The sequence below is a fragment of the Scomber japonicus genome, chromosome 1 (assembly GCF_027409825.1).
Source record: "Scomber japonicus isolate fScoJap1 chromosome 1, fScoJap1.pri, whole genome shotgun sequence".
In the NCBI taxonomy this organism is placed as follows: domain Eukaryota; kingdom Metazoa; phylum Chordata; class Actinopteri; order Scombriformes; family Scombridae; genus Scomber; species Scomber japonicus.
Window position 1 is genome coordinate 9,260,186 of NC_070578.1, and position 21,405 is coordinate 9,281,590.

Sequence of the window (21,405 nt, forward strand, 5' to 3'; positions counted from 1 at the left end):
AGAGAGAAAACAGTTTCTATACGACTATGTAAATTGCACAGTGCATTTCAATAAGCGCGGCTCTGCAGGGGAGGAGAATCCATAGCTCAGGTTGTGCACGGTGAGTCAATGGTGTTGTGGCTTTCAGGCCCGCTACAGTCTTTGTTTTTTGTCTCATGTTTTCTTACCAGATAATCCCAAATGACACTGACTTCAAACAAATGACAGTCTAATCCCCTGGCATCATTGATTTACAGTGTTACTGACAATACAGCCTGACACCCAAACAGCATGGAACTCAAACAAGTGATGAATAATCCAATCCCTATGATTTATTGATCAACTGTGTCCTTCACAGACGACTTTGGTCTAAAGTGTGTGATGTGTTGACCTGGTGTTAACTCTGAATTGGTGAGCAGTATAATTACATGAGCCATTTCTGATCATTTTGATGCACAAGATCAGACTTTTTACTAGCACTCCTAAAGCCTCCAATCTTCTCATAGCCCAAAAACAAAAAAATACAGTATATTATCTCTTTTGCAACAAACACATCGTCCACCAATGAGTATGTTTGCATGTCCCACTCATTAACCTTATTCTGCTTTGGATCTTACATGGGATATGATTTTTACATGGGCCACAGGTTTTTCAGCTCCTTTCACCTATGACTAATATTACCCATGTTTCTGATCCTCCTACTCTTCCTTCTCCATATATCAGACTCACAGTCATTTCTTACCTGACAGGCACAGATAATACCAGTGTCAGACTGTCACTTGACCACCTGACATGCTCTCATTACCAACCAGTTCTGTGTGCTAATTACAAGACTCATTAGACTGCAATTAAGACTGCAATTTAGCAGGGTCATTTTAAGGCAAAGGTTGGGTATTTGGGGCATTTCTAGGGCCTTTCTAATTCATTTCAGAGACCCAATTTATTTGTCACTGGTTTTGTAGACCCATAGTTCACCATAGAAAGAAAAATACTCAAAACTAAGGCTGGTATATATACATAATACATATAATTCTGACATGTGTACAGGTACATCCAATCAATTAATATAGTTAGTAAAACTTAGGAGATTGATGTCCACCTTGACAGAAAGTGAAAGTAGGGATGTTATAAGTCAGATCAGGGTCAATCCAGATGTTTAGATGGATACTGTAGATATAGGTTATATACAGCCAGATCTATTACTGCTCCAATAATCTCAGCTGTCAAAAATACACTGGAATCACAAAGTATTGTAAGCAAGTGAATCGTTGGTTGTTTTAATTAATGATATCACAGTGAGTATTCGTAAAAACACACTTTGGATTTGGAAATGGGTCATTTTGTGTCTATTTCAGTGGCATTTTCCAGGTAACCCCCACCTGCTGTTATTCATCAGAAACTGCAGATATGTTTTATTCATGCTGGGGCTGAAAAGAGTTCATCTAAATCTCATCCACACCTTGCTGCCACAACACATCCACACTGAAGCTCCTCTATCTAAACACAAAATATTAGAGGATACAATGTGACATATTGCAAAACCAAAGGAAAGATGTTATGCAGGTCATGTTTCTATTTACAGAGCTATTTATCTTTACTATTTTTGATATATGTTTACTTTGTGCCTCGTGCTTGTAATACTTATATCTCAGTTACTCCAGAAAAGGCAGACTGTCTAGGAGGTAGGGATTTCAATACTGGCCAAAAATGACACTAATTTAAAAGAAAACAGTTTCAAACCAAAGATCTATTTTTGTGCAAACCAATACAACAAGTGACAGAACATGATCTACATACCTATACATTACAAAATAAACAAATAAAATAAGCAATGATAAAATAGTTGCTATGTTATTTAATAGCCTAATGTTTATACTGGTTAGGTAATATTCATTCTGGTTACCAAAATCCAAAGTATTTCCAATGATTGTCTCTGTGGCTGAGTTGGGTTGTGAACTCTGCCATCGTTACCACACGGTTGTTGTTGAATTATTGGCTTGTTTCAGCTTCACCAACATTTTATTTTCAATCAGTGAAAGTGATGTTGTGTGACTCCTGTCCATCATTCAGTGCAAATTTTGAATATTCATTAGCAGTTTTACTGGGGGGAGGAGTATTATAAACCTCATAATATTACTATCATGTCCTAAATATGACCACAACCAGAATAAGATTGAGAAATGTATACATATACCACATATATTGCTGATGACCAAACATGGAACAGAAGTTGAAGTTGAATGCAACTAAAACTACATCATTAAGCTACATCATTTTAGGTATGAAAACATCAAAGGTATGAAAACATCAAAGCCCTTCGGATAGAAACGTCCCTGAGTTTTAGAGATCCAGCTGAACTCATTTCTGAGATTATAGAGTTTTGTCACATTCATTTGCACAATGAGAGAGTACTCTAAGTTTAACACCCTCATCACACACAATAAAGGCCACCGTGTCACTGTGTCTTCATTTATATCCAACAAATCTAATCAGAGAAATCATTACATGATGGATGGTCTGTGGCCAGTGCAGGTATATGTGCGTGCGTGCGTGCGTGTGTGCGTGTGTGCGTGCGTGTGTGCGTGCGTGCGTGCGTGCGTGCGTGCGTGCGTGCGTGCGTGTGTGTGTGTGTGTGTGTGTGTATAAAGGTTTCCCATAATGCCTGTGCCACTATGAAATATGGTTTGAAAATTATGTTTAATGACAACAAACCAAGGGCCTTGATTAGACATTAAAGTTTTTTTTCCGGCAAATCAATTTTCCCTCTGAAACCCGTGTATCAAGGATGTTGAGTAGCAGTGATGTATAATGTGGTCAGTTAGGGTCAAGAAACATGTGTTTGTCTTTGATGGGAGCGCCATCTGAATTCCACTTCAGGCCCATACTTAATACGCCTGTGAACTTCAAAGCAGCAAATTTGCCTTTGCCACACGTACGCGATTTCTTTTCCAATCAAAGCTTCTTTTTTTATATTAAATCCCCTTGTTTATTCCCACAAAATGCTACCTCTTTGGCACAGAGAGAGATCGGAGGACAGGGAAATGGTGCATTGCAGTCCTCTACCCAAGACCACTGCTGCATTACCATACAATGTAATTGTTCATGCTTTGTATTGATGATCCAGCACTAGCTGTCATCTTATTGTAAAGTCTAGTATACATAAAACATCTGCTGAGCTACAGGTGAGACTGACTTTAATGGGGAAAGTAGTGTAAATACAGCCTGTAAGTATTTGGACAAGTCTCACTGTAAAATTTGAGCAGGTTTAACCCTCACATACTGTTCATATTCTGACTCATAATTAGTCTCTACATCAATTCATATTAATAATTCCCCCATCAGTCATTAATACATGTTTGATTAATCCTCAATAAAGCTTTCAGAGTGAATTGTATTTATTTTTTGGGGAAAAGACATTCATAAATATGAAGAATTCATTGATTTTTGATTTTTTTTTTCAAATTTTTACATGTATATGTACAAAAATGCACAAAAGAGATGCATTTTATTTTCATTTTTGTATATCCTGTTTCACAATAGGAAAAGTCCAGTTAAAAGCAATGTGTAAAGGGTGTTTTTATAGCTCTTCAACATAATAATGGGTTAAATTTGACCCTGAACAGTATGTATGAGTTAATCAGTACAGCAGACATTGGTGGGAGATATAGCCCATAGTGTCCAGAGTGCACTAGAGTAAAAGTCATTGTCACAGAAATCCATGAAATAATTGAGATATTTCAGTCTGGACCAAAGTGGTGGAACGACCAACCTTAGAACAGTAGGTCTTGACCAAATGTAATGTCTCACAAGTCATACAACGTAGAGAAAAAAGAAAATATATATGATTGGAGCAGCTGTCTTCACTTAACAAGGTAATCAAGTAGAGAAAAATAGTGTTAAAAAAACAAAGAGTGGGTTGTGTGTTTGTGTGATTTGACACATTTGTAGAAAGAGAAGCATATTTATACTGAGACAAACACTGTCGGGTGTAGAATGCCCTTTAGACCCACCGTGTTGCAGCTTCCCCTAATAGCTAGCATTTGTTAAGGCTTAATGGCATGCTGCACAATTTATAAATATTCTGAACAGTGTGAAAGAATGAAGAGAGTGAATGGAGACCTGCAGGACAAAAAAAAATTGCAGACTTGAAAGAACAAATGAAAGATGTAACAGAGAAAATCATGCAGTTTTTCATGGATATTTGTTCCGGTGGGTAATTGAGGCTATGTGTACAATACACAGTATGTTTGTGGTGAGTTAGTGACGAACAAGCAAATATTAAGTCATCATGCATCCAGGGACATTGTGATGTTCTCTCTGAATAGGTGCATTGAGTTTGGCTGCAGACCTTATTAACAGAGTATCAGGGCTTCAGCGTGACTCCATCAGGCAAATCAAGGCAACCCAGACGCAGGACCCTATTAGTATGCTAATAAAGTCACTCCTTTAATGACTGATTAGCAATGCAGTTAATTTTGTCCTGGCTCAGCTTGCACACAAATAAGTGAAATACTCTCTTAGCATGCACACATACATGCACACACAGTTTTAATAGTTTTTTGTGTTTTTTTACATTCCTCATTGCTGGCAGTTTATTTATAACGCTCCCTCTATTCTTTCCCTCCTTGACTTTACACCTAGCACACCCAAATGATAATTAAATTGTTTGATGTATATGTGAATGCGAGGAATGCTTTAACGTGATATCATTTTTTTTGTTTTGTTTTGTTTCGATTGTCAGCCACAGTGGAGCTTTTGTGAGTCTTTGTGTATGTGTGTGTGTGTGTGTGCGCAAAGTTTCTTTCTCAGTGTGAAATGAGTTTGACTCGCTTGACGTTTGATACATGTTGATGCAGCGGGCCCTCAGGGGCTCGGCAACAGTATACCATCACAGATGTTGACACTCGGAGTGTGTTATTGTGTTGGGCACGAAACACATGCTGAATAACATGTCTAACTCTGACATCTCCGTCTTTCTCAGTGCTCAGCGGCCTCTGCTCCAACGACTGTCCGGACGACGTCAAGGTGAGAAATGTGTCTTTGTTTGTCCGCTTTTCTAATGAGCGCATAAAAAAACTCTCTTTGTGATCAAATGATTTCTTATGTGTTTGAGCACCGAGCAGTCTGACCTGGTGTTTCTGGGTGTACTGTCAGTCTACCTGTCGCACTTATCACTCCATGCATACATCTTTATCTTCCACTGTACACAGCAATATTTCAGCAGAAAGACAGAAATGGGCTGAATTATCATCGCTGCTGTCCAAACTAGACGTACGCGGGGGGATTAGGGAAGGGGATTTGAATAGGTGATGTGTTTTTGAGCTCTAGGGCCGTATAAGCACCTCTTTACATGCAAAGAACCTATCTTACCGCAGCTTGAGAAAGAGTGCAACAAATGGAAACAGCTCCAATAAATGGTTTGTTTTTATGCGATAAACCTTCACCTGCTCGTACCCCTCCTCCCACCCTTTCCTTCACACGGAGACCCACTTAAAGACAACCATATAACAAGCCAGTAACCCTACCATAATGTAGGTTACTCTTGTTTGCATGTGTCATATTCAGTGATTAATCAGTGTGAGAGTTTTTGAATACAGGGACAGATAAAGGCCAGGCTCTTTATTTCCATCTTTAGTCCTTGCAAATGTTCTTTTGGATGTTTTGCTTGTTGCTCGTCATGTTCAGGGACACTGTGACAGTGAGGGGCTCTGCTCAGGCCGGGCTGTTCAAATCATTTTATAACTGCAAGGTACTCATCCCCAAGTTTACCCTTCTACTCTCATTCTGTCATCCTGTGAGGAGGCATCCAAGGCTTCAGGCCCGCGATGGTATAACAAGGCCAGATGATGCTGATCAGCTCTATACGTAAAAGGTCAAGTTCAACTTTTCAACAGTGATCCCGTCTTGTTCTTTAGCTCCATTACTGGCTCTGGAATTTAGTAGAGTTTGGTTTAGTCATAAAACTCTTTCACAGATGCATATCATTTACAACTTAAAATAATAAAATGAATCTACTTGTGCTTTTGAGAGCATTTTCTAGCATCAAATCAGCACAGTGAAAGCCCCAAAACTATTAAAATCCCACCACTAAATAAAGCAATTAGAATTCCTTACAGTGCCTCCAAACTGAAAGCTATTAGCCACATTACAGAATAAGGTTTTGCATTAAAAACATCCAATAAGCTCTTAAAATATAACGCAGTGTCACCGCCAATTTATGCAGCAGTTCAATTATAAACTGCAATTATTTATCCCAAAGAGCAAATGTCTGATCATGTGTAGACCGAGGAACCTGATAGATAGAAGTAAAGCGGCCAATAGCGTCGCTCCTTCCACAGCCTTCCAGCAGTGGAAAGCCCCTTTGCAAAGCACATCAGCTCTGACATCAACAAGAAGCTTGCTGGTATGAGTTGTTTTGGTTTTCCGTCTGTCTCCTCTTCCACCCGTTTGTTGTCTAACCCAAAAGATATGATGAATGCAGTAGACGAGTGGAGCTCGCGGCTGTTTCTGCTCCTCTCCTCTCCCATCCATCACCTCCTCTATCTTTTCACTTCACTTTCTCTCTCTCTCTCTGTCTCTCTCTCGCTCCTCTTCTTCTTAGTCACACCTCTCTTCCTCTTGTCTTTTGTCTCAGCCCACCAGTCTGCTCCTTGTGTGGTTTTCTCATCTCTCTCTTTCTCTTTCTCTCTCTCGTTTTCCATTTCTGTTTTTTTTTTTCCACCTCATTTCTATTCCTCTCTCACCCGATCGCTTAGCGTCACAGTATGAAGGCCCGAGTCTCTCTTGCACTGTGTGCTACTGTGTACGTCTGTGTAACAGGGCTCCTGATTAGCTGATGTAAAGCGAAGGACAGCTCGACAGATCTCTTCATTAGTTGTCATCCTTTCGTAATGAAGAGATAAGACAGCGCTGTGCATCCGCCCACACACACACAGGCGCACAAACACACAGCCGTCACACTCATTTATGCCCTGTCAGATTGGAGCCAGCTACATCAGACGTTTGCTATGTCATCTAGTGGAAATAAAAACTGAGAAATCGCTTAAGGTCACCGCGGTGACAGAATACCTGTGTGTCTTTCTGCTTTCATGTCCGCCTGTGTGTCTCTCCCGTCCTCTTTCGTCCTCGCTGACAGACAGCTGACAGACAAAAACTTTTTACTTTAATTTGTCTCTGCATGTGTGTGTGTGTGTTTCTTTTCTTCACAGCCTTTTGGTGTTAATCAGCCAGGTCCTTATGTCATGTACACCACAGTGGACTCCAACGGCTACCTGAAAAACGCCTCAGGTCAGTACTTTCTTCTTCTTTTCTTTCTTCCATCCTAGCTTTCATTGCTAATGCTAAACCACCCAGTTCACTGATAGAGTAGCTGGAGAGACATTTATATTTGTAAAAATGTCACTGCCTGAGCATTTATACCATGTCTGGTTTATTAATATCTTAACCTCCTCACAATGACAGCTGTCTTTAGTCTGGGCAGAACACCGCAAGGTTCGTCTCAGAGGATTTTGGGGGGAAAATAGAGAAGAAAGCGAGGGCTATATTGATTTCATTTTCTTTTCTTTTTTTTTTGTTAAAGAGAAAGTAGCCTTCATGCCCTCAAAGAGAAAGACTGAAGCAGAAAGGGCAGCTGAAGAAAAAGGCAAAAAAAAAAAAAGAAAAGTCCCAAAGACTGCTGCTGTAACTGAAAGGAGAATAAATCAGTTTGATAAGGCTGTAATCCTCGCCCCATGATGCTTCTGCAGTTTGTGCTTCGCTCACACTTCTTCTATCAGTGGTTGGAGGTTATTATAGGTCCTATGAGATGCTCAATTACTTTGTTTTTCCAATATGTCTATAAAAGCTGTTTGGACTATAACAGGGCCTTCCTTACAAATCTATAGTTTGTAAAATACTGTAAACAGGAAAAAAATTGATATTACCCTCTTCAGGATTCCACTTTAAAAGTTTTTCTGCACTATCAATCAAACTTTGACCTGTAAGCACTTTCTGCTGGATACAATTTCCTCATAGTATTTGTGAGGATATAGCAGAAAAATACAGAAAACACTGGGGCCCGTCTCCTCTGAACTGTAATACTCAGTAAACTGTAGCTTCCTCGGTTTTCTTTAAAGCTAAATCCCTTTCTAGAAAGAACCGGTACCTTCTTTGTAATTTGAAAAACCATACGAGATTTGCCGCTTCACCTGCAGCCAGCTTTATATTTGCAAGTTCACAGGGATGACGAGGACGAGGATGAGGATGAGGATGATGATTATGCATGAAACGGGTTATGTGGGGTTTAATCAAGAGAGCAAGGGGTGAATTTCTGTTGCTCATTGACTTGCTTGTCTGTCTGTGTTTGTTTTTTTTTACATGAATTTTCAATCTCAAGCTGCTCCACTTCATGTATTCACACAGGGCTCCTTCTTCTGTTGTTGTTGTTAACCAGTACTGTTAACATCTGGCTGTGTTCTGTACTTTTGGGAATACACGAAGCATCACACAGTAGGTAGGAGGCGCTGGTCATTAAATGGATGACAGCCTCCTCACATTGTAAATTATGAGTAGCCTCTTATTAATGCCAGTTGAAATCCTCGTTACTTTAGCTGTATTGATTATTGTGTGGTGACCTATAGCGTCTCCTGCAGCCCTGTGGCAGATGAAAGCGTGCACCATAAGGATAGATAGATGCGTACTGTAGGTAGCGAGTGATGGCTAGATGGATGGATACAGCAATGAGATGAGGCATTGAGGACAATAGTGCTGCGCCATATTAGCTACAGTTAACCTAGTTGATGTTACATTGTGGGAAGGACATAGTGCCGGATGAGGACAAGATGCACTGACAGCTTGGGGTCACAGATATTTATAGTCTGTGTGTGTGTGTGTGTGTGTGTGTGTGTGTGTGCATGTGTGTGTGCATGTGCCTGTGTGTGGCATAATCCCACATTGTCAGATTTCACTGTTACGTTTTGTCCGCTGGCACAGTTTGAGTATATACATATTTAAAGAATGAGTTGACAGACCGCAGTCTATTATCATTATTATTTCAACACCATTAAACAGCTATAGGCTCCTGGCTATAAAACGGCGCTAAAACTTAATCTTCCAATGGCCGCTGGTATTTTCAATTTGATGATATTTCAATTCGCTGCACTGCGTCCGAGCTCAAAACGCTGAGTGGAAATAAATATTAACACGGGCCACTATGTATTTAGTTGTTTTAAAGGGTGACGAGATCCTGTAGTTTCATTCCCTCTCCGCACACTCCACTGGTTCAAAATATGCAGTTAAATGGGTATACTGAGCAACAGTGGAGAGCAGAGGGGGTAGAGAGGAGGATAGGGGAGGGGGGGTCTCTCACCACCTGCACCCACGCCCACTGCAGAGAGGATGAGTAGGACGCAGAATTCCACTGAAATCGGAGGTGAGGATGGTTCCAGTCCTAACTACAAGAAATGAAGTTTACTATATAAAATATTCATCTATTTATGAAGGGAATTAGTTTACACTCATAAAAAAAAGTTGACTGCTCCTGACCCTTTTTAATAGGAATTGGCAGCTGTAGTGAAATATTAATTTCACCACTCTCACTCATTAAGACGAAGGGTATTATAATGAACGAAAATCAACTTGATTTAATTATGCAGTTAGAAATGCTATTCAGGTACTGTTAAAGCATGAAGGTGGTACTCCTTGGTGTTTGACTATCTGAGAAGAGAAACTAATGATATCCAATAGAGCTGAAATAATTAGCTGATTTAATCAATTTATTTTTTAAAGTACAAATGCCCAAAGTTCACAGATTCCAGTTTCTGATATGTGAGACTTTGCTGCTTTTCTCTGCTTTGTAGATGGAATATCTTGAGTTTTTGGACTGTTACGAAATAAGTCATTTTAAGATGTTAACTTGATTCGTGAGGAACATTTTTAGTCAAAAGTTTGGACACACTTTCAGATTAATACATAATATATATAATCAAAAATCATCTGTATCCTTCAATATTCAGTATCTCTCAATTAAGTGCCTGAATCAGGCATGTTTACTGCTTGATATGGCATTTAGATATGGTATGTCAAGGGAAAAGGGCTGGGCTAAACAGCAAATCATAAATAATGCAACAGTTATGTAATGAACCACAAGCAGACTGTTTCATTAAAGGTGGATGTGTTGCTCTGGAAAACAAATTACTGGTGATTTGCTTAACAAATTTTTCATGAAAATGGAAAACTCTGGTGCTTTTTAAAAGGCGAAATGAAGCAGGATGGGGAGCGGTAGTGGGGTTTCAAACCCATGTAACTGTGAAGTCCTGTTCCTGTGAACCTTTGGCACAGGTCATCCGTATATCCTGTAACTCCAAGGGTAGAAATTTCAAATAAAAAAAGACAACAACTTAATCTTCTGATGATGGGACCCTGGCTTTCACCTCGATCCAGTTCAGTGGTCTAGTTCATGTGAAGAGCAGATGGTCTTGACATTTTGTCCACTCAGCCAGTACATCTCTTTTTGGGAAAAGGTCTCTGGATGCCCAGACAGTGCCATGATGTTCCTGGTTTGGAATTCTCAATAAGCAGCATTAGTTACCATTAGAATATCCCGGAATATTAAAGTCGGCCCCTTCATAACTTCACTTTTCCAGTGTGTGTTTGACTGGAGTGCACGGAGAGAAGAGGAGAGCAAGAGTAGCCAAAGGCTTTGCCGGCACAACTCCCCAGACCCCTCATTTAACAGCAGCAAAGTGCTGCCAGGGAGCAGGCTGCCTGTGTGTGTGTCTGTGTTTGTGTGTGTGTGTGTGTGTGTGTGGGGGGGGAGTGATTTAAAGTGTATTTATTCTGTAGCTTGTAGCTCGGGGAACAGCTAGCGAGACTGCCAGAGATGAGCAATGATGGGGCACACATAAACACACTCACACACACACACATACACACACACACACACACACACACACACACACATACACACACCCACGATGTCTGGGCCTCTCCACTGGGGCCCAACGATCTTCACTTACCCTTCACCCTCCTGAAAGGGAAAGAGAGAGAAGAGGAAAAGAGAGATTGTAATATGCTGAGAGATGGAGACACACTGTATGAATGGAGTTACTGTAAGAAAAGAGGAAAGAAGGAAGGAGAAGGAAGGAAAAGAGAGAAAAGAGGAGAGGGGGAGTGATTAAATGATGTCAGATGGAAATAACAGAAAGAGAGATGAAGGGTAAAAATTAGGAGAGTGGGTCAGAAGAGATCAGGAGCAGGTAGAAGTAGAGCCATCATAGTCCGGTGACATAGATGAGACACACACACACACACACACACACACACACACACACTCACACACACATATATATAGAGAGGACATACCTACACATGTATTTGTGTATGTACACTTGCACATATTCCTCAGTGTGTGTGTGTGTGTCTACATGTGTGCTGCGTACTCTGACATCTGTCTCTTCATGACCTTGTGCATGAGCAAGTGTGTGTGTGTATGTGTGTGTGTGTGTGTGTGTGTGTGTGTGTGTGTGTGTGTACATGCGTAGCAGACAGCGGTGCGCTGTGCCCCTTACTAAGCAGATTGGATGGATGAGCATGGGCTATGATTCCGACAACACCACACCTCATTATCAACTAACTCCTGCTGAGACAGAGAGAGAGAGGATGAGGGAGACAGGTGGGGGTGCAGGAGATGAATAGTTGAACTTATTCATTAACCATCCTGTTTATTCCTCTCTCTCTCTCTCTCTCTCTCTCTCTCTCTCTCTCTCTCTCTCTCTCTCTCTCTCTCCCTCTCTCCCTCTCTCCCTCGCTTTCTCGCTAAGGACACTCACAGAGACGCTGAGCAGGAAAAACACTGCAGTGTGTTTCCCTCTCTTGCGTCCCAGCTCACACACGGTCATCCAGAACCATTTATCTTGAGTTGGGGAACATTGTCGACAAGTAACATGTAATAGTCAATGGAAATAGTACGGTTATACTTAACAATCAAAAGGACAAGAAAGGCTATTGATTTTGTTATCACTGCCTTGAGTGTTCCACAATCAAAGCAGAGTAATTACCTCATTTATGGTGTAACGTCATACTGTTTTTTTGGCTTTCTTTTTCCCCAGTCAAAGCTGATATGAATCTTAAAACCTAAGACACAATTTCACATTTTTTAAAGGGAACAAATCATATAATTATTTACAGTTCAAATAAACTCTTGATTTATCTCGGCAGCTCAGGAGGCTACATAATCAAACGGTAGCGGTAGAATTTAACTCTCTTTTTCTCCTTCTTTACTTGAAATGGAAACTTCTCACATACATGTTCAAGCCTGAATCCATGCTATGTGAATGGACAGTGTGAACAACTCCAAGGAAACACCCTTAAAAACAAAGATTACCAGTGGATGACCATTTTGGGGCATGCACGAACAATCTGATGTCATCACAATGGGGAGGTAGAGGTCATTTTGGAAAAGCAGTGTGAGGGCAGGTTGCAGCTGGATTTCAACTTGCAGAGAGCCTTTTTGACACATGTTCACCTCATGTTATGACAATAAAAGAAGATCACAAAAAGCTAAATATGACCCCTTTAAGTATATAGTGAGAATGGTTTAATCCAAAGATTGCGTGAGGCTGAAAAGCAAGAATTTATTGTATCTGCAATTTTTTTACTAATGTTTCGTCATTTTGGGAACAGCTTTAGGTTCAACAAGATATTGTCCAAATGTCACCAAATTGAATATGCATGTCTAATTAGCCCGCCAGTTTTGCCAAACATATTTCACTGCTCGGTGGTGCTCTTTGCTGCCAGATTGCAGCGTGTATGGTTATGAGTTGCATCAGCTGCTCGGACCCCAGTAGACCATCCCTGCAGGTGTAGCTCATTCATTTTCTATTTCAACTGAACTGCCACCTGAAGACAAACAAATGTATCTGCTTGGATTCCAATTTACCAACTAATAGACACAGTATCACTATAGAAAACAGTGTTTGAAACAGTTCAAGAAATGAATTGTAGTTTGTCAAAATATACCATTTCCACTGAGTTTATTTTAATCCAATACATAATTTCCCCCATACACTTAGATGAATATCTAGCTATTGTCAGTGCCAACAGCCTGTCATTACATTAGCTTCTTTGAGGCCAACACATTTGGCTGTGAGTATTACCAGCCTGCAAATTGAAATAGAATGAATAACATTGTAAAGCTAACATGCATAAAGAGAGAATGGTAACGACTCTGGGCAGTTAGAGGTGTCCAGACGGGGCCGCGTGTGTCTACGGTGCCAAAGATTATTGTGCACAGATAGAGAACAGAGAAGGAAGGATAAGAGAGGGAGGACATCTGAGGGAGAAGTGACTGGGAGAGGGAGGCAGAAAAGAGTGAGTGCTCGTTGGGAGGAGAATCATAACAGGCCCAGATCAATGTGAAGCTCTCTGCAGACTGTCCAATTAGGCTAATGAGTTCAGCGGATTAGCAATGCCTCACTCACACATAGCGCACACACTCATTGTACATCTATACACAACCTTAAAAAAAAAAACCTCTGCAGCACCTCATCCACAAGCATATTTGTCATGTCTTTGAGACATTTAGGAGACTCAAGACAACTTGGATGCAAATTTAAAATGGAGTGTTAAAATTTGTGTACGTGATGAATCGGTGTTGACCTGCATGTTCACCTGAAGCCAATCGTGTTGCTTTTTGCTGCATCATGCTGATGCCTCCAGCTGTTTCTTAAAGGCCAGCCTATCGCACTTGATGTCAGGCTGATTTGTGCCACAGACCCCCCCTCCCCCGGTTCTAAGAAACTTCATCAGGTCAACACAGAGCTTTACCCTTTTCTCAAAGCATTTTTATCACACTGTATATGGAGGATAGGCTTGGAACACACAGGGAGAAATTCAGGATATGGGAGTAAGAGAATAGAGTAGGTGGATGAGAGAAATGAAAAGGGTTGGAAGGGGAGAAAATGAAAGGGTGCAGAGGACAGGAGCTGAAAGCACAGAGTGGAGATTTTCAGAGAGGGAAAAGGGAGTGGAGAGAAAATGAGTGTGGAACAAAAGAGAAAAATAGGTGATGGGAGGTGAAGTGCACGGAGATCAGAACAGAGGAAAGGGAGAGGTAAAGGAAATATTGGAGTGGAAGGGGGGAAAAAATGAGTGGAAAGGTAGCCCTCCGCTGAGAGAGGGAGAATTACTATTGATCTGGCTTACCATGCTTTTTCTCTTCCTTGTTTTTCTACTCATCTTTTTTGTCCTCCGCATCCCTCCTCCAGCCCTCCTCTCACTCTTATCTGTCTCTTTCCTCTCTCCCTTCTGGCTCTGCAATATCTCTCCTCTGCAGCCAGTTTATAGATGTCATAAATTGTAAAGAGACTGTTTAGTTTTTTTTTAATATGTCACCATTGTTGCGTGCCTGCATGTTGATCTCTCTGTTGGTGTCTAAACAGAAATGCTGGTTTGTGTCTTGATAGTGTGATGTACCTCATTCCCCAGTTTATTCACAGTAATTCTTATCACAGACATAAACATGAATCATAAGAAGTTAAAAACGTATCCAGCTGTAAGTTTGGCCTATGATTCATTCTCCTCAATTCCCTCGCTGGAACATTGAAAGAGGCTGCTGCCTTCACTCTGGCTTATTTCTCCTATTTTATGCTCACTGATATTTGGATACCATTGGATACCATCTAGTATAGTAAAGGCAGCTATTTGTGAAAGTTTAGAATGTTACCATCTTGTATGGCTCAGACTTTACTTCAACCATTTTTGCAATACCCAGTTATCATTGCAGGTATTTTGGGAAACTCACTTTATTGAAAACTAGTTTTTAGGGTTTTTTGGGTTTTTTTAGATAAAGGTGACAGAGACTGGAGAACGTGTGTGATGCAACGTACATAGTTTGTGAGAGCAATCACCTTCAGAGTGTCATGCACTTAAATGACAAACAAAAGAGTCATTTTTATGCCAAGATGGAAAAAAAATATGAAATATAAAGGTTGCAAAAGTAATGAAAGTATTGAATTTTTAATGCCTGTGATGATATGTTTATTTCCCAATTCAATACTATCACGATACCTGGGTGCTCAAATCTCAAGATTAGATATTCCTTTATGAGTCCCACAGTGAGGAAATGTACATTATTACAGCAGCATGTAGATAGCAAAAAATAGAAAGAGCCTCAATAGAAGGAATAAAGAACAATAAATAATAAGTTAGTACACAAGCAATAGAAGAGACAATAGTAGTAAAAATATATAGTTAAAAAAAGTAACATTATGTACAAGAGGAATAAGGGGCACTAATTTCAGTCTCTTGCTCAAGTATACTGTGAGCCAAACCATTCACTGGTGTCCTTATTCCACTGAAGTATAATATGAAACAAAAATGACAGATAAGATAAATGGTCCACAGCCTTTTCATTTTAAAAGTCAACTGCATTAATTAATGAATTCATTAATTTGTAAGCATCTTACAGTCTCCTGCCTGTATGAGAATAACAAACTGAGGGCAGAGTGCTCCGCTATCTTATTAACGTCATGTCTACAGCAGTAGAGAGCAGCCTCCCTGCTACACCGTTAGCTCCGGGAAAGACATCGTTATTCAGCATGCTGAGCAGGTGCAGGGTTGTTGAGGTCAAACAGACTGAGCACTGAGTTATTTCTTCACCTCAGAGTTGGTTAAAATGCTTTAATGCTATAGTGTGTGTTGGTCAGCCGGTCTCATTTGTTACTGCTTGAGTTCGCTGCTCCACTCCTCTGACGTTAATCTAGTCATTAAATCAAGACATTTTTGCAACTACTGCCTTTTTTGAAGAACTCCAAAGTAACTCTAGTGTGTGCACATGGCTGTCCAGGTGCTGCACTGCCCTCGCAATTGAGTTCCGTCTGTTGGAATTTTTTTACAAAGGTGGCGGCCAATATTACAAAGATAAAGTAGCCCACCTTTGAATTAGATAGGCAGGGAAAACCCTGGTTTTGTTGATTAGTACTGTTAGCATCATTTGGCAAAGTTTTCCCCAAAGTAAAAGAATTAATGAATGCTTCTATTCTGGTAAACTGCAAGACATGATCTCTCTCTACTATATGAGCAAGTGCACAGTTTAGTCTTTTCTAAATGTTTTCTACTAAAAGTCAAGAGAACAAGTTTAAAGTATTCTCTTTTAAATAGTTTCACCAAAACTCTGAACCTGCACATTTGAAATATTTAATTTAGTTTTAATCTTGCCTGACTTGTTTTATGTGTTTTCTTATTGCTTTCTTATTCTCTGAAACTGATTATCATTGTTACTTTTTACTCCAAGCTGTTAGTATGACACCAATGAAAGGACACACACTCCATGAACTAAGGACACAAAATCCATTATTTTCTATATGATTTTTAGTAAGGGCCAACTACAGTGGTGACAGATGTCTTGAGGTCCATTCTCTCTCTCTTTTTCTTACTTACTCTCACTCTCTCACACACACACACACACACACACACTGTCATTTTGGTCATTATCTGGGCGCAAGTGTCAACATGGTCCAGCATGGTCCAGTGCCATAGTGTTTGAGAGGCAGTGCAGAGCTGGACAGCGATAAGGACAGAACAACCATAAAGCCCTCTGGGTCCTTCAGCGTATCACCGCACAGACGGGCACTCGCACACATACGCACACACATTTCCCCTCACGAATCAATGTCCAGATCTTGACACCATTGTATGGGCACTGAAGGGGGCTCTCCAGGCAAGGCAGACCGCGTGCGTGCATGTGTGTGCATGTGGGCTTCTATCCCTCATGGCTCCACCCTCCATCTCTGCAATTTGCTCCTTTTATCGCCATCAGGGGAGCTAATGGTTTCTATAGCGACAGGCACTAGGAATTTCTCTGAAAACATTTTTTTTCTTTCAGTTTTGAAGCCCTGGGGAGCAACAGACAGAGAGAGAGAGAGAGAGAGAGAGAGAGAGAGTGTGTGTGTGTGTGTGTGTGTGTGTGTGTGTGTCTGCTGCAGGCCAATTATATTTATGACTATGTAACCTTCCTTAATGAATTGCTGGGATTATAATATTAGTATAGTACATCTCAGTATTACTGTTTACTGTTTACATTTTAAAGTTTAGATTACTCTGTTATTTACAATTGTATTGTTTCAAAATCCAGATGTGCATAATGAGACCTCTGGACAGGATGAGGGTTTTCATGTGATACTGTATATGTCAGACCTTTGCAGAACAGACACACACACACACACACACACACACACACACACACACACACACACACACACATTAACGTGATGTTGCTCCCTTCGAGGCATCCATGTCCTCTCTCTGTTTGTGTTCCTCTCTTTAATGTTTCTCACATTTCTTTCTATTTTGCTCTGTCATGTCCACAGGGAGGTAACATTTCCTAAAATCCTACTCCACGTCCTATCTGTCATTTCACTGAAAGAGGAACAATAATATGAGAACTATCAAAATTCATTTCAACAGGCAAAGAAAAACACTTGGGGTCACAAATCACTGAAGGTAAAATGTAATTAGCATATCTTCATTCCAGATTTCACGCTGCTACATCTAAAATCATCTCATGCGTATGTGCAGGGTTCTGAATAATTTGCAGCCCGGGATGTCAGTGCAGTTAAATACAGAAGTCAGAGTAAACTAGCAAAGGCAGCCGTATGGATACCATGAATGCATGAATGTAAACTAACAGAACTGTTGCAGATTAGAGTAGTTAACGTACTGCTGAGAGCCTCCAGAGCAAATTCCAAGAACTTAGTTTGCAGGTATCAGAAGTAGGAGAAAGAAAATAAATGTCAACAGTGTGATGACCCCTGGTGTCCTCTCTGTTTGGCCTTGTGAATTACCTGTCTGCTCTGACTCTGCAGGTGCTTGTTAGGGCAACTGGCAACACCTGAGGGCCCACAGGGTTGTTGGATTGGTAATGTCCGGGCTGTATTTGCAGAAGTCTCCCCGCCCCCCCCCCCTTCTCTCCCCCCTGCTCTCCCCCCTGCTGCTGCTGCTGCTGCTTGCAGCTTTCTGTTTCTCCCTTCAGGCACCTGTTCTGCTTTGGATTAGTTATGTTGCCTTAGTTAGGTTATGCTTTATTTTCTTGCACCTTACAACACACACATACCTCATGCACACCATACACCACTGATGCTACTAATATTCACCCCCATGCCTTATATACTTAATTTGGTTCAGTTTGGTTTAATTTGGGTTTATTAAAAAATCTTTAGTTTCAACCCTTTTGTTGTGGCCACTCGAGGCAGGTCATAAAATGAAGGCAGAAGGAGCTGTTAGCCGTGCAGTTTGAGGAGACAAATGGACTGGGAGGAGAAGCAGCATTAGTTGGAAAAGCAGAGTGAATTGGAAAAAAATGCAGCAGGGGGATAATAAGAAATATTTGGAAAAGCAGCTTGAAATATACAGTAAATACAGTTTTCAGTTTGCAAATCTTGAACGATATTTATAACTTCAACTCTGCAGAACACACAGACCAGAAAGTTTGTCAAGATATTTTACATTACTACAAACAGTAGTATTCCTGCTACAAGCTGCACTGGTTCCACGTTTGTGCACATTTCTTAAACTTATTATGCTCATTTCCAGCTCTATATTTTTATTCTGGGAATCCACTAGAGTAGCTGTGCATGATTCATAGTTTAAAAAAAACTCCATATTTATCTTATACTGGCCCTTTATGCAGCCCCTCACTTAGGCCTTTGTCTTAACAGGCAGTTTAAGCTCCTATCTCTTTAAGGCCCCCTTCCTGAAGTGCTCTCACTTTGTTCTGATTGGCCAGCTTTCTGGAAGCCTGTCGAGGGACAGCCGTATCAGAGTTGTGTTGAGTTACCACTGATGCAAACCCAACATTTCCTGTTTCATAGCTTCATAATAAAAGCCTTTTATTGTGAAGGATTTATAGGAAATTAAACGTGTTCCTCAACAATTTAGCAGAACTTCTTTACCGTAGACAAGAAGACGCAACAAAATAAGGAGGTATTTGGAGCTCTTTGTCCAGCAGATCAGTTCGAAATAATGTGGTACAAGCAGAAACAGCCACTTGTGGTGGAGACCCTAGGTGTATGTAGCTGGTTCAGGGGTATCACTGAGTTCACTTCGGTGTGTCGGCCAGGACACCACTTTCAGCCGAATCTCCAGAGACTCAATAAAGAGGAGGCCAGTGAATGTTTCTGATCCTGTTGACTTTCTCCGTACAAGCGATTGTTCTGTGGTTCTAAACATAAAAAAATAACAAATGCATAAATTAATAAATAATCAATAAATCAAACCACTTAGCTCAGATTCAGTAACATAAAGAACATGAGCACTGACACAATTAAAGCTCTGAAAATATCTTAGCTAACCAGCACCATCAGAGAAACATATATGAAGACAGTCATACATCCCTCTTATAACTAAATACTCCACAATACCAATACGCAACAGTGCGCTGAATAACCGGCATGATAACGATGGATATAAACACAGGCATATCACGTGACACTTAATACACTTGCTCGGAGAATAAGCTAGCGGACATAACTATCATAAACGGCTACAGCATGGTGAGCACTAAAGTCACACATCATACGGCCCAAACGTTCACCAATGCACCAGCATACGTCCAACACCCTCTCAACCCACCCAGACATACTTACATGCTTCATTCACGTACACACAGTCGCCATAGCACAAACGGATGACCCGACCATTATTCCTCACTCCTGTCATTCACTGTGGCCAAAACACCGCTGCGCGACCAAGTGCGGTCAATTACGATGTAAACCCAGCAGGGGGCCCTGCTCACACATCAATCATCTAGTGCTATAGCTAACACATCTAACAGCAACAAATATAAAGTAACTTTCTACAGCCACAGCCATCATGATGGTGTTTGATGAAGAGCTGTAGACGACCAGCACACCTCCAACAGGTACATTACTTATCCTACTTTGCCCTGCTGTGTAATGGAAAAACACTCGCAGCGTGCCAGATTGACATGCGTCATGGCTCAGTGTGATTACCCTCGAAAACAATGGAAATACTCCATAATGCTAGCAGAGTGGAGTAGTGAATTTACACGCTGTGTGTTCAACAGACGACCATACCAAGAAATCCATTACAAGCTAACATCAGCCCGGGCTAAAAGTAGAAAAAACATTGGAAATTGAGCGTTAGGAGCAGTCTGAAACTGCTTTTAGGAATTACTTCTACATATATTTACCTCATTATCTGACCTACAGTATCAGCCCCTTTTAACATAAACATCTGACACTGTACCATTGTATATGACTGAAAATAAGGAAAAGCATAATAGGTCCCCTTTAATCATTTCAGCATTGCAAGATTCCAGAAGCCACATCACACATCATCCACAGTGGTACTGTAGAGTAGAGGCTAATGGATCTAGTCAGGCTACATTTCTTCATTTATTACTAGTATGAGTATTTTCTGATGTCTGGTCTACGGTAAAAGACAACAGCCTATATTTACCTACAGTATCTCTTAACATATTGGACAATTTTTCAGAAATATGTCATCCGTTGTATAATTCCTCCTGTCTAGACTTTTAATGGGTTAGTGAATTATTGGTTCAGTCCACCTGAGACTGTGCAAGCGAATTAACTGGAGGCAGGACTTCTGCAGGACAGAAAAAAACTCAGATTTAGTGTTTGATACAAATAAATAAAATACCCAGATGGAGAAGAGAGCAGCTTTTAATACTTGACTCCGTATATTTTATGTTACTCTCTCTCCTTTCTCTGCAATCAAACAAATCAGGCTATAACCTTTGAAACTATTTGTATTTACTTTCAGGTGTGTATGTGTGCATGAGTGCATCTGGCTGTCAACGTGTGAGGTCCTCAGTGTTTGTGTGTGCCTCTCTGTGTCCTTGTTCCTATTGTTGGCTGGGCTTTGGAACACTTAACTCGTTGAATGTGATGCATATCGAGCCCACCTAAGTGAGGGTGTGTGTGTGTGTATGTGTGTCTGTGTGTGTGTGCTTGTATGTGTGTGTGTGTGTGTGTGTGCATTTATTTGTCTGTTTAGATCCTTGTGAAAATAAAAAATGAGCACAGAGACATTCACACACACAAACCGACACACACACACCAAGCCTGACTGCTTGTGCTGAATCCGCTTTGTCTTCTAAGAGATGGATTGTAGGCTGTCAGTCATGTGTGCAGGGTGGTATTCCCTGCCAAGGCCTCGATGGCTCTGCTGTAGTGAGATAGCAAAAAAACACAGTCCAACACAGACACACACGCACGCACACACACACTCCGATACACTACTCTGCATAATACCCTCTGCCAGCCTCCCCATGTTGTGAAATGGCTTTGCTCCAGCCGCGGCTACTTTTCCTAGCCAGTCTACACACACAGCACTCAGCAGACGCTAAGCCAGGCTGCCTGCCTGCGATGTAACCCTGCTTGATCCTCCATCAGACACACACACACACAC

General features: G+C 40.9%; 1 protein-coding gene across 1 annotated transcript in view; it reads left to right on the forward strand.

Moving 5' to 3' along the window:
* itfg1 (integrin alpha FG-GAP repeat containing 1) overlaps positions 1-21,405 on the forward strand; it is a 143,592-nt gene that overhangs the window by 101,957 nt on the left and 20,230 nt on the right. Inside the window, exons 13-14 of the mRNA XM_053320941.1 lie at positions 4,961-5,004; positions 7,188-7,266. Of these exons, the coding sequence (XP_053176916.1) occupies positions 4,961-5,004; positions 7,188-7,266 (123 nt within the window). The remainder of the gene's footprint in view (positions 1-4,960; positions 5,005-7,187; positions 7,267-21,405) is intronic.